This window comes from Neofelis nebulosa, chromosome 15 (assembly GCF_028018385.1).
Source record: "Neofelis nebulosa isolate mNeoNeb1 chromosome 15, mNeoNeb1.pri, whole genome shotgun sequence".
NCBI lineage: Eukaryota > Metazoa > Chordata > Mammalia > Carnivora > Felidae > Neofelis > Neofelis nebulosa.
In genome coordinates, this window is record NC_080796.1 from 14029438 (window position 1) to 14043144 (window position 13707).

A 13707-nucleotide genomic window follows, 5' to 3' on the forward strand; every position below is an offset into this window, starting at 1 on the left:
ATCTCTGTGCAAAACATTTTCTTTTTGCTCATTCACCTGGGGTCAGTTCTTAGAAGTGGGGTCATGGGGCACCCAGGTGACTTCGTCAGTTGAGCATCCGACCTCATCATGATCTCGCGGTTCGTGAGTTCGAGCCCCACATCGGGTTCACTGCTGTCAGCCTGTCAGTGTGGGGCCTGATTCAGATCCTCTATTCACCTCTCTCTACCCCTACCCCGCTTGCGCTCTCCCCCAAAATAAATAAATATCTTTAAAAAAATAGAAAAGGTAGGGTCAGAGGGCTAAGGAGGCTGGGCTTCTTTCTTCAGATGGAGGGATTTTCAGGAGCGTGTAGGACACCCTCATGGTTATGTTACAGGGGGAGCTGGGTTGTCATGAGTAAGGATCTGAAGGAATCCTGTCTCCGTTCAATGTGGGGCCCGCTGTCCCCTCAGAACAAGTGACTGTGGGAGAGCTGGAGTATCTGGCGTATGCCATGCATTCCTCCCTTGCCCATCACACCCGCCTTTTCTGCACAGCGGTGCTGACAATCCGTGCCGTCCACACTTTTCCGGACACAGCCAATCACACTGCCGAGATGACCTTGTCCACCTGCCCTTTGCAGCCGGAGTGGATGCTGGAGAACCCCAAAGCTACTTTCCAGCTACTGTAGGAATTCAGAGCCTAGGTCCCTGTTTCAAACATGCCACTGCTGATATTAATCCCTTGCTGTTTCGTGGCCCATGATTGGTAGGATGAGCTCATTCGGGTCTCTTCATCTATCTGCCCCTGAGGAGGGGTGGCTGTGCTGCTACCCACTGTCTGCATATCTTACCATCGTTAGGCAAGGCCTCGATGAGGAACTGTTCAGAATAATTAAGCCCCTTAGTGGGATGGAACCTGGGCTAATGAATGGACCAGCAGGCTGCATGCCTACATAGCAGATACTCACCCCTGGCACCAGGCGGGTGATGCTTGCTGCTCCTGGCCCACAAAACGAGTGTTCTCCACTCAGCTGGGGGGCCGATGGCACTGACTTCCCAAAGCTGTGACTGATCCATGACCTCAGGACATTGGTGAGCTGATTCCTAGGCCAGCATCTTCTCCCTTCAGATGAGGAGTTCCATGTCCCGCAGACACATCCAGAGAGCTGCTGGGGCCTCTGGCCACCTTTCCTGGCTGTGCTGGCTCCCGCAAGCCCACACCTCGCCATGGAGTCTGTCACTGTGCCATCTTGTCGACACATAAGATCTTTCCGTCGTTCTGGCTGCCACTGACACAACTCCGTGTCTGTCACCGGACCACATACTGACTTGATTGCTGTGTTCGGCCTCCAGCCCTGCCCTGTACCCGTCCTTCTCCGATTTGCAGTCAAAATTTTCTTTTAGAACAGAAATTCAATGATGTGCTTCCGTATGTAAAATCCTTTGGAGATCCACGGAGCTTTCCAGACATGGACCAAATTCCGCCCAGGCTTACGAGACCCTCCTACTTAGTTCTCAGGCCTCAGGTCTCCACCTGGAACATTCTTTTCTTTCCTCCCCTCCTTTGGGGAACTTTCCCTGTGTGCCTTAGGCTGTGCCTTAGGGTTATTAGTGCCCCTGCTGCGTTGTCTCTAGGTCTCGACCCTGACATCTGACACACTGGGCTGTATTTACCTATTTATCATTTATCTCCAGCACTTATGAAGGTCCTGGCACTTAGCGAGCATCCAGTAAATGTGTTGAATGAAATTGCTTAAAAGACACTTCTCCCTGTTCTGGGGGTCCTTTTATTTGAGAATAAAAGCTGATGATGACAAATGTACAAATAATATATTTATATCCCTGGCAATCTTTAGATATTTCAGTAAGTATAGTAAGTAAATAAAATTTCAGTAATTTTTCTCAGTGAAAAAAAGAAGGACACCTGGGTGGCTCAGTTGGTTAAGCATATGATTCTTGGTTTTGGCTTAGGTCGTGATTTCACAGTTTTGTGAGTTCGAGCCCTGAGTCAAGCTCTGTGCTGACAACGTGCAGCCTGCTTAGGATTCTCTCTCTTCCTCTCTGTCTGTCCCTCCCCTGTGCATGCTGTCTCAAAAATAAATAAACTTAAAAATAAATGAAAAACATTTTCAGCTATTTAGTGCTGAAAATTTCAGCAAAGATAGTAAGTAAATAAGTGATCAATCTTGAAGATAATTTAATTAATTGGCTAAATAAATAGGAAATTGAGTCAAGACGGGATCCATGCATATATGGTTTTGTCTCTTAAATCATAAATTAAAGAAAAAAAATCAAAAAAGAAAAAAGAGAGGGAGGGAGCCAAACCATAAGAGACTATTAAAAACTGAGAACAAACTGAGGGTTGATGGGGGGTGGGAAGGAGGGGAGGGTGGGTGATGGGTATTGAGGAGGGCACCTGTTGGGATGAGCACTGGGTGTTGTATGGAAACCAATTTGACGATAAATTTCATATAAAAAAAGAAAGAAAAAAATCAAGGCAAGTGTATTGCTTTAAAAGGACATCATGGCTTAAGATAAATCCTAGTCTTGTTTTCTAGTAACTGTGTCATCAATCATTTAATATCAGTCATCCACCCTTTTATACTTTGATTGAAACTTTATGTGCACATATAGACACATGTGTACATGTATGTGTGTATATATGTGTGCATCAGTGGGTAACAGCATACCTAAGATATATAATCACACACACACACATTTTGGTGCTTATGTGTCTTTGGGATGCATTCTAGTTGTGGGGTTACTGGTGGAAGGCAGCAATGTTAGAATGTCCTGTCCCCAAATCATCGATGGGAGTAAAGGTTGCCACTCATAAATATTTTCCAGTCTCCTGCTTACAAAGAGAGATGTCCGTATTGCTTTGCATTGTGATTTCTTTGGCTACATGAAGCATCCTTCGTGTTCAGTAGCCACACTTTGCCCAACTTTGATTGGGCTTTTGGTCTTTTCTTATTAATTTGTATGCATTTTTGTAGAGTACAGCTATCAGCCCCTCCCTTCTTCTCATCTACATAGCAACTATTCCAAATTTTTGCTGTTTCTGCACTTACTTTGTGGTATCTTTTTCTGTATAATTTTTTAACTTTGGTAATTCTGTATATCTTTTATTGCTTCTATGTAGCTAGCTTGTGTATTAGCTTCCTGTGGCCAGAGCAACAAAGCACCACAGACAGATGGCTTAAAACAACAGAAATTTATTTTCTCCTGGTTCCGGAGGGCAGAAGTCTGAAATCAGTTTCCCTGGGCTGAAACCTAGGTGTCAGAGCAGAGCAGTGCTCTGTCCTGAGGCTCCAGCAGCCCCCACTACTGGGAGAGAACACTTCTCACCCCTTCCAGTTTCTGGCAGCTGCCAGCGCCCCTTAGCTGGTGGCTCTATCCCTCCAGTCTCCAAGGCTGGCATCTCCAAACACCTCTGCCCTGTCTCCAGGTGGCAGCCTCCCCTGGGTGTGTCCAATCCCTTCTGCCTCTCTGCCTTTCTCCTACAAGTACACTGATTACATTTAAGACCTTCTCAGATAATAATCCAGGATAACCTCATCTCGAAATCTTTAATCGTATCTGTGAAGATTCTATTTCCAAATAAGATAAAATTTGCAGACTCCAGATTAGGACCTGACATTTTGGGGACCATTATTTAGCCTCCTATAGCTTGGTTAAGGTTTGCCCTACTTGAAGATGGAACATACCTGTCCATATTTGCATAGATTTTCTTGAAAGTATTGATATGTTTTTATTTTTCCTGAAAACATATTTTTCTAAGTGGTGTAATATAGGGGTCTTTTCAATTGTGCCAGATTTAACCACTTTATCTTTTTCAGACTGAATTAAAACAGTGCCTTTGTTATTGATATAATCCTGTGTGCACCATTTCTGGATTCTCTATTAAGTTCCCTTCTGTGTTTATCCATTCCTATGCATGACTTGATATTTTTTATAAAGCTGTAGACATTTACGGTTATAAATTTCCCTGACACCAGATATTGCCTCATTTCATGGTTTTGCTCTGAAGTACCCACCTATTTATAGCTTTCCAGAGAATACAGAAATTCACTTTTCTTTTCTCCTATGATGTACAGATAATCTGAGTAAGTTAAATTTTCAAGTAGATATGATTTGTTTTATGTGTTGCTTGTTAATTGTCTGTTTCTCATTTTCTTGGATTATGATCAAAGAATGAAGCTGGTAGAATATCTTCCTTAAACTTTGTTCAGGTTTTCTTTCTTTAAAAAAAAAAAACTATGTAAATATATATATAAAGATAAGTTTATTTATTTTGAGAGAGAGCAAGAAACAGTAAGTGTGCAAGCAGGGAGGGGCAGAGAGCGAATCCCAAGCGGGCTCCACACTATCACCACAGAGCCCAACACGGGGCTCAAACCCACAAACCGAACTGTGAGGTCATGACCTGAGCCAAAATCAAGAGTCAAACACTTAATTGACTGAGCCACCCAGGCACCCCCTGTTCAAATTTTCTTAATGGCAGTTACAGAACAGATTTTCATGATGTTCTACAGACAAGCAAATTATTATTTTGAGGGGTTTCATATATAAAATGAGAAATATGTATAAATGTATATACCTAATCAAGTTTATTGATAATATTATTTAATTTTCATATATTCTCATTTATTCCTTTTTAGGTCACCCACTTGTGAAAGACATATTTTGAAGTATTATATTGTTGTAGTGTTTTAATTGCATTACTGTTAGCCTTTGCTTTATATATTTAGATGCCATGTTGTTTGGTACATACCAATTTATAACTGTCACTGCTCCATAAATTGTGCCATCACAGAATAATTGCCTACTCTTTCTCATCTAGCTCTTTTAAGCCCTCCCAACTCTCATTCTAATTTTTACTAAGATTCTTTATCCTGTTTGTTGTAGACCAGTGTTTCTCAATCTTCTTTTTTCTATCACCTTACTAAGGAGACTTTTTAGACGTTTTTTTCCCCTAAACCTGCACCCCCCCAACCATGAGATTTTAATACCACAGATATGTTGCATATTTATTGTATATATATCTGTGTTTTATTTATAAAAAGAATAACTTACACACACATGCACACAGTGAACAAACTCATCCCCTTTAGGGTAATAGTGCCTCCCACTGAGAATCACGTAATAGACTCTCAGTAGAACAGTAGACCTTCCCCTGTAATGTGTCTCTTCTATGTCAAGAATCTTTATTTACCAGGTACATCAAACACATAATCCATATCATCTTGCTCATCACTTGTCTCTTATCCTTTTCATCCTCCTTGATGGTGATTAGTGTCCTTTACTGTTTAATTAGATTCTTTCCTTGAATATGTCCTTCATATGGGTTATGTAGGTAATATAGTTTCTAAAGCTGTATATATCTGCAAATATTTCTCTTTTTTTCACCCTGGTGGGTAAAATCTTTGAGTAAAACATTCCTTTGCTTTAGTTATTTTTTATTTTATAGTCTGTCGGGGCGCCTGGGTGGCTCAGTCGGTTAAGCGTCCGACTTCGGCTCAGGTCACGATCTCGCGGTCCGTGAGTTCGAGCCCCGCGTCGGGCTCTGGGCAGACGGCTCAGAGCCTGGAGCCTGTTTCCGATTCTGTGTCTCCCTCTCTCTCTGCCCCTCCCCCGTTCATGCTCTGTCTCTCTCTGTCTCAAAAATAAAAACGTTAAAAAAAAAAAAAAAAAAAAAAGTTTAAATTAAATATTTTATAGTCTGTAGCCACCATGTACCAACTTAGTGTTGCAAATGGTTGGCTCCATGCCAGTCTGATCCATTTTGCTTGATAGATAGCTTTTGTTTTTGTTTTGTTTTTGGCCGGGTTTTAAGAATTTCTCTTTCTCTTTGCTATTGATCAGTGTCACAGAATGTACCTAAATGTGTCTTTCCGCACTGCATTTACCTTCATCTTCAATTATCTTTTCAACATGTAGGTTTATCTTAAAAACTGAGAACAAACTGAGCATTGATGGGGGGTGGGAGGGAGGGAAGAGTGGGTGATGGGTATTGAGGAAGGTACCTGTTGGAATGAGCACTGGGTATTGCATGGAAACCAATTTGACAATAAATTTCATATTTAAAAAAAAACAAACATGTAGGTTTAGGTCTTGCCTCAGGTAGGACAATTTTTCTTCTGTTACTTGAAAGCTTATTCTTTCTACCTCTTTTTGTCTTCCAATACACCTATTAGCCACATGTTATATATCCTCAATTTATCTATCACCCTTTTCTTCCCTTGTCACCCTTATGTTTTTGTGTGTGTGCATGCGTACGTGTGTGCACTTAGAGGTATTTCTTCCTTGAGGTCTTCAGACCAATGATTTGGGTCACAACAGTGGCTATGCTGTTCTTTAATTATTATTCTAATTTACTTCTAAAATCATAGGGTGTTAGTCCCAGCCATGCTTACCTGTCCTTGAATACTTACATTGTGTTTTAGCTCCAGTTCTGTCTTCTTGAGTTGTTGGTATCATCAAATGCCCACTGTGTTCAAGCGTCTTTTCTCTTGTTGGGCCCCTTAAATGCACTGATATTTGACTTTATAAGATTATTAGTGGCTTCTTCCTTTTAGGTAAAGGAGGGACAGTATTGGGTGGTTAACTAATCCCCCTCAACACTTCATACTCCAATCTCTAGGCGGGCTGCCTGGGCTTAATTGGCTTAAACTGCTCAACATGCCTGAGCCACTGACATCTTCAAGAGGATTCATTTAATTTTGAAATGTGGCCTACTGTTTCTCACCAGGAAGGGCAAGTTTTTAAATTGGTTGACCCTTGAACAACAGGGGTTAATAGGGTACCAACCCCCTGCATAGTTGAAAATCCACATAAACTTTTGACTCCCCAAAACTCTGATACTAATTAAGCCTCCTGTTGATCAGAGGTCCGACTGATAACATAAATAGCCAACTAGCACATATTTTGTATGTTATGTGAATAATAAAGTAAACTAGGAAAATGTTATTAAGAAAATCATAAGGATGAGAAAACACATATACAGGACTGTGCAATATTTGTCAAAAAAAATCCGAGTACAAGTGGATTTGTGCAGCTCAAACCTGTGTTAAGAGTTAACCATACTGATGTTTAAAAACCAAGGGGCTTTTGTATTCCTTTATAACAATACAGTGAGTAGATTTAACTCAGAAAACAGTAGCCCTTACTACAGATCTCGGCATGGAGAAGGTGTTTCACACCTTTTTTACTACATTCTGATGTCTTAGCCAGAATGTGTGGGTAGGAAGGTAAGACATTGAAAACAGAGAAGTTCCCCCCAGGCCCAAGTTCATTACAATAAGCACTATAATTAACAATTTTAAGAATCCTTGGTGTAAGTAATCAGCACATACTAACAGTAAAAATAAGCTTTATTTAATGACAGTCTGCCAGTATCTGTAGATTTGGGAGTTTCTATTTTCATCCATGTTTGAGATTTCTGGTGTTCACAAAAATAACACAGTGGGAATCAGTTTAAGGCACAGAGCCAGAAATACAGATAGGTTAGAAGATCTCCTATGTTTCATTTGTACTAAATACATTGTGAACTAAGAACCAAAAAAAAAAAAAAAAAAAAAAAAAAAAAAATGCATTTGTGTAAAAATACCAGCTCGTTACTGGTGAGTCTCATCAAACACAAAGCATATAAGCCTTTTCTCTGTGTGAAGGGGAAAAAGTACGAATAATCTGTATGACTATATGATGACCATGAGTCTGGGCTCCAGAAATCTGGACCATGCAGACATCACCAAGCATCCCAGGGTGTGTGACAAGATTGTAGTGCACGTCAGTGGAGAGCCAGAGCTGATGAGGAAGGTCATCTTGGTGATAACCCTGCAGGAGAACCACAGAGCCCCCCACCTGGATGTCCCTCTGGCCTGTATCTGAGCCTCTCACTGCCCAGCCCCTTATCTCCGTGCAATAAACCTGAAATCTACATGGACCCTGCAATCTGCAAGTCAGCCTGTTTTCTTTCTTCTGTCCTCTGTCTCTCCATATGTTTCTCTCTCTCACTCCCCACTCCACCTCTTTTAAATTAGCAGTTGACAACAGTCCGCTGCCCTCATTCAGTGCCTCCTAGGAAACCTGGTCTGTTGTGAGCCTGCCTCCAGGCTCTGGGTGCAGAGTAATTCCATGAGCTCCACCTTTGGCAACCTCGGCTAGCACACTTAGTTAAAGGAAACGGAAACCTCTGTGCCTGCCATGGGGTACAACTCCCACTTATGCCAGACACTCCTGCCTGCCAGGTGGCCCTAGCTCCCTCCTCCTTACCCTCCAAAGCTTTAAGCTTTGATCTTTGCCTTCTCTGTTTTCTGAGGCTGAACTGCAGGAATCACACACTACATCCACATTTCCTCCGTTCTGCGTTCTCAGTCTCCATCCTCTGTACGAAATCATTAGTAACGGTCCATTCTTTTACTTTTTTCTTTAATGTTTATTTATTTTTGAGAGAGAGAGGATGAGCAGGGGAGGGGCAGAGAGCAAGGGAGACACAGAATCTGAAGCAGGCTCCAGGCTCCAAGCTGTCAGCACAGAGCCCAATGCTCAAACTCAAGAACCTCAAGATCGTGACCTGAGCTGGATGGGGTGACTGAGCCACCCAGACGCCCCATTAATGGCCCATTCTTATCAAAGCAGGATAAGACTTTGCCACTTGGGGGCCATTAAAAGCAAAGCCTTATTGCCTGTCTGACCCCGGAAGGCATTTGAGTTTGTGGCTGAATAACAAAGATCTGAAAAATCAATAAAAAAAGACCGTTTCCTTTTATGATAAGGAGAGGGAAGCTATGAACACACACAAGGGGAAATAAATAGGACAGGCTTGCAGTCCACTCCCTGAGATGATATGATGGCTACAGACCAACCTCTACTCAGAGGCTCCTGGAGAGTAAAACTCACAATAAAAATTTAATGCTTGTGAAAATCTTACAGAAGCAAAACCTTCACTTTTTATTTTGTATTTTTGTTTCATCAGTTTTAGATTGTGCTAGTAATTACAGAGTGCTAGGAAGAACATTAGTTGGATTCAGTCAGACAGGTTTTAAACCAGAAGAGGAATTCAGGCAAATCACGGAGAAATCACCCTGACTTTCCCCATAAGAGCTCCCACTGGAAGGGTACTTACCTATGACTAATGCCTTTAATTCTCACAAAAACCTTCTATGGTAAATATTATTATGTGCATTTTACTGAGAAAGAAGCTGGAGATTTAGTGAGATTCAGAAACACAATTTATAAACTGGAAAACCAGCTTGCATCCAGGTCTGTCTCAGCCCAAACACAACTGTCTAATATTTTCTGCTGCCCCTTCATGCGTAGGTAACGCAGAATTCATGAAAAAGTAAAAGAAGGGTAGATTTGCCCTGTAGCGTCGAAATTATGATGGCAAGAATTGTGGGGTTGCATAGCACTCAAGAAAGCATAATCTGTGTCTGCTACTGCTGTGTTTATGTAACTCTTGAAACAATTTTACATGAGTATCAGTTGCTGAAGTGCTTGCCTTTTAAAATTTGAATGGATAATTTCAATTTTTAATAAGTTTATTTATACCTGTTTAAAATAGCATACGTGCAGGGCTTCTGACTTTCCTTGTCTCTGAATATTTTTTTCTAGGGTCAACGTCTCTTCGAAAAGCTGCTCCAACTGACTTCGCAAAATATCGAAATCAAGCTAGTGAGTGACGTAACAGCTGACTCAAAGGTATTAGAAGCCTTGAGATTAAAGGGTAAGGCCAAGGTTGCTATGCTACTCTACCCCTAGGGATTCTGTTAAGATGTCTTTCATTTCGCTTAAAATAATACATGATTTTTTATAGTTGACACATTGCGTGTAATACACTTCTTATTTCTCCTTTGAAAAATAGCCTGATTACCACCTTTAAATGAGAGAACTAATTAATCAATACTACTGGGAGTTTTTAAATAGTGTTGTTGCATATTAGTTTATGCAAAATAACCCCCTGGCCATTAAATGATAATTAACTAGAAAGAAGAATCTTTCCCTCTCCGAACACTTCTGTGATGTGATTAAAGAGCCACTTCTCATTTGAACAAACATTGGATTGCTGTTTTCCTCTTGTCCTTCAAATGGAAGTTCTCCTCGTGCAACATCTTCTTTAAAATAATATAGTCAGATGGAGGAGTCTATGAAACCTGGCCTAATTCATGAATTCTGAGATAATTCCACAGAGAACATCATTCATAGGCCACTCTGCACTTTGTCTCAAAATCCCATGAAGACGGGGAATCATTATGAAATAACTTTCTTCATTTTGCTTTGTCTTGACTAACTGAACTCACTTCCAAATAGTTTTTATGGCTTTATAAAAATTTTGGCCCTGAATTTACTCTGAACTGTAAGCGTCCAAACGGACATGGCAGGTGTGAGCCAGTGAAAATGCTTGAGCTGCCCGGCGTCCCCGGGAGAAGACAAGGCATTGGCCCCAGTGAGTGTCAGTGTTACCTGATGACACTGCATCTCGTGTGTGTGCTCCTTAAACATGCTGGGCACTTTTGGTTGTCGTCTTTCCCAGACTGCTAAGTGAAAACACCTTCTGGAAAATTCAATGGACTATAAAGCAAAGGGTGAACCCAAGTGGTCTTTCCTTCTGCAGAAGGAAAGTTGGAAGCGATAAAGCCTACAGAAAGACATAAATACATAGAAGACATAAGCTTGGTCAGGCACATGTGTAATATTTGTTCTGTGTAAGGAAAGTTGAGGTAACTTATGAGATACTGTTAGGCCTGAAAAGCTTTGGTATGCCACCTGAGCACAGCATAATATTTTTTGAAAAACAGTGGATTAATATGAATTAGAATTGTATTACTACTTTTCCTGTTTAAAAAATGTGAGATTGGGTTCCCATTCAGATAAAATCCATTATCTGACACATTGTTAGGAATGGATTACTTTGGGCTAACTCTGGGTGCCTGTATTTGCAGATAAACATCCCATGGCATTTGCTACCATACACACACACACACACACACACACACACACACACCACCTATACACACATACCCCACATATACACACACACCATAAGCATCTGACGCAGCACGTTGGCTTAGCTGACACACTTCTTTCCCCTCCCTTCTTTACCTGAGTTCCCACCTTCCCAGCCTCTCAGGCTGCACATCTGCATCAGAGAGCATAACTCTATGTGATTTCCAACCCTTGAAATTTGTGGGAAATTACTTCATAAATTTTTTTTCATAGAATTAAATTTGCCATGTAAGTCTTTTTTTTTCCCTTTCCTTATTTTTTTAAAAGTTTTATCTATTTATTTTGAGAGAGACAGAGACAGTGGGAACAGGAGAGAGGCAGAGAGAGAGAGGGAGAGAATCCCAAGCAGGCTCCGCACTGTCAGTGCAGAGCCCAACAAGGGGCTTGAACTCATATACTGCGAGATTATGACCTGAACCCAAACCAAGAGTTGGACACTTAACCAACTGAGCCACCCAAGAACTCTTCCTTATTTTTAATTTATATTTCAGTTAGTTAATGTGCAGTGCAATGTTAGTTTCAGGACTAGAATTCAGTGATTCATCACTTACATGCAACACCCAGTGCGCATCACAAGTGTCTTCCTTAATACCCATCTCCCATCTAGCTCATCCTTCACCCACCTCTCTCCATCAACCCTCAATTTGTTCTCTATTATTCACAGTCTCTTGTGGTTTGTTTCCCTCTCTTCTCTCCCCTCCCCCCATATATTCATTTGTTTTGTTTCTTAAATTCCACATATGAGTGAAATCATATGGTATTTGTCTTTCTCTGATTGACTTATTTCACTTAGCATACCTTCTAGCTTCATCCAAGTCATTGCAAATGGCAAAATGTCTTTTTGGTGGCTGAGTAATATAGACACCACATCTTCTTTATCCATTCATCAGTCGACAGACATTTGGCTATTGTTGATAATGCTTCTATAAACATTGGGGCACATCTATCCCCTTTGAACCTGTATTTTTGTATACTTTGGGTAAATACATAGTAGTTCAATTGCTGGATCTCAGGGTAGTTATATTTTTAGGTTTTTGAGGACCCTCCATACTGTTCTCCAGAGTGGCTGCACCAGTTGTCATTCCCACCAACAGTGCAAAAGGGTTCTCCTTTCTCCACATCCTTGCCAACACCTGTTGTTTCTTGTGTTGTTAATTTTAGACATTCTGACAGGCGTGAGGTGATATCTCATCATGGTTTTGATTTGTATTTCCCTGATGATGAGTGATGTTGAGCATCTTTTCATGTGTCCATTAGCCATCTGGATGTCTTCTTTGGAAAATTGTCTGTTCATGTCTTCTGCCCATTTCTTAAGTGGGTTATTTGTTTTTTGGCTGTTAAGTTTGATAAGTTCTTTGTGGATTTTTGATTCTAACCCTTTTTCAGATATGTCATGTGCAAATTGATGTCTTCACGGCTTTCATCTTTGTTTTTTGTTTTTGCATTTTATCAGCTTATAGCCTTGGGCAGAGGATTAGTCTGAAAGTGATGTTCATAGCTGAATGAGCATCCTGTGTGAAATGGCTTCTCACTGCCTGATGCCTCACAGGCAATCTAATGTGATGTGGGACTGTCACTGAGTCCTGTTCCTTCCTCCATACTTGCCTTCACAGGGCTTGGGTCACCGGCTGCCTTCTGTAGCTGCGGTGGGCAGTGGGGGAGTATTTCCTTCATGTTCTCCTCTCTCTGTTCAAGCCTCCCAGCTAGCGCCTTGGAAACTAGCCCCCCCCCCCCCCACCAAACTGCATGCTGGTAAAAGCACAGCAATGTGGTTTTATACTACTAATACAATGCTTATTTCTGGCTGTGTTTTTCAACCATGAGCAAAATATTATTTCTCAGTCATACTACGGTGTTTTTTTTTAAGGTTTTATTTTTTTTGGAACAGTTTTAGGTTTACAACAACTTTGAGAGGAAGGTACAGAGATTTCCCACATAACCCCTGCCCCAACACACACACACAGCCTCCCCATCATCAACATCGCTCACCAGAAGGGTCATGTGTGAGCCTACATTGACACATCATCATCACCCAAAGTCCACAGTTTACCTTAGGAATCACTCTTGGTGTTTTACATTCTCTGGGTTTGAACACTTATGTAATGACATATATCTATCAACGTAACATCATACAGAATATTTTAGTGCCCCTGAAAATCCTCTGTGCTCTGCCCATCCATCTCCCTACCTACTATGTTTTTAATCTTTATACTTATTGTTGCAATGAAATTTATAATTAAGAAGAGCTGTTTTTTTCTTTGTTTGTCTTTCAAAACCATAGCAATTCAGTGTGCTTTCATATAATAGGACTAAAATAGTTACCCCAATAGCCTACCAAAAATTATGAATAAAATGTTAAGCCAGAAAATATAAATTTCCTTTTGGGAAAAACGAGACTTTGCCTGTTCACTATTGGATAACTCTCTAATAGAATGACTCGTGAGATAAAAGTCATTAAGGATTAAAATGGGTGATCTAGAAATAAAGTCCGCAGTTCTTAAGAAAAAAAAAAAAAAAAAAGGGCAAAGCACTCAAAACAATCCAGGATATGAATCTCCTTTTCAGTCTCATTAGTACTATTTTCTGTTGTTGGCTTTCCAAATATCTGAAAGATAGTTGTGGTTTCCTAAATATAGCATGCTTTTCCAGGGCTCTATTTCCTAACACACACTTTTCCTTGTGCTTGAAATACCCTTTCTCCCCTTATCAATTTGCAAGCTCTTCTTTGTCCCTCAGG

At 40.9% G+C, this 13707-nt stretch overlaps 1 protein-coding gene across 4 annotated transcripts in view; it reads left to right on the plus strand.

Annotated features, from left to right (window-relative positions):
* The window catches only part of PLD5 (phospholipase D family member 5), a 422454-nt gene that overhangs the window by 249211 nt on the left and 159536 nt on the right, over window positions 1-13707 (plus strand). For all 4 annotated transcript variants that reach the window (XM_058701959.1, XM_058701958.1, XM_058701960.1 and 1 more), the window contains one exon: window positions 9579-9690. In XM_058701959.1, coding sequence (XP_058557942.1) covers window positions 9579-9690 — 112 coding nt within the window. The remainder of the gene's footprint in view (window positions 1-9578; window positions 9691-13707) is intronic.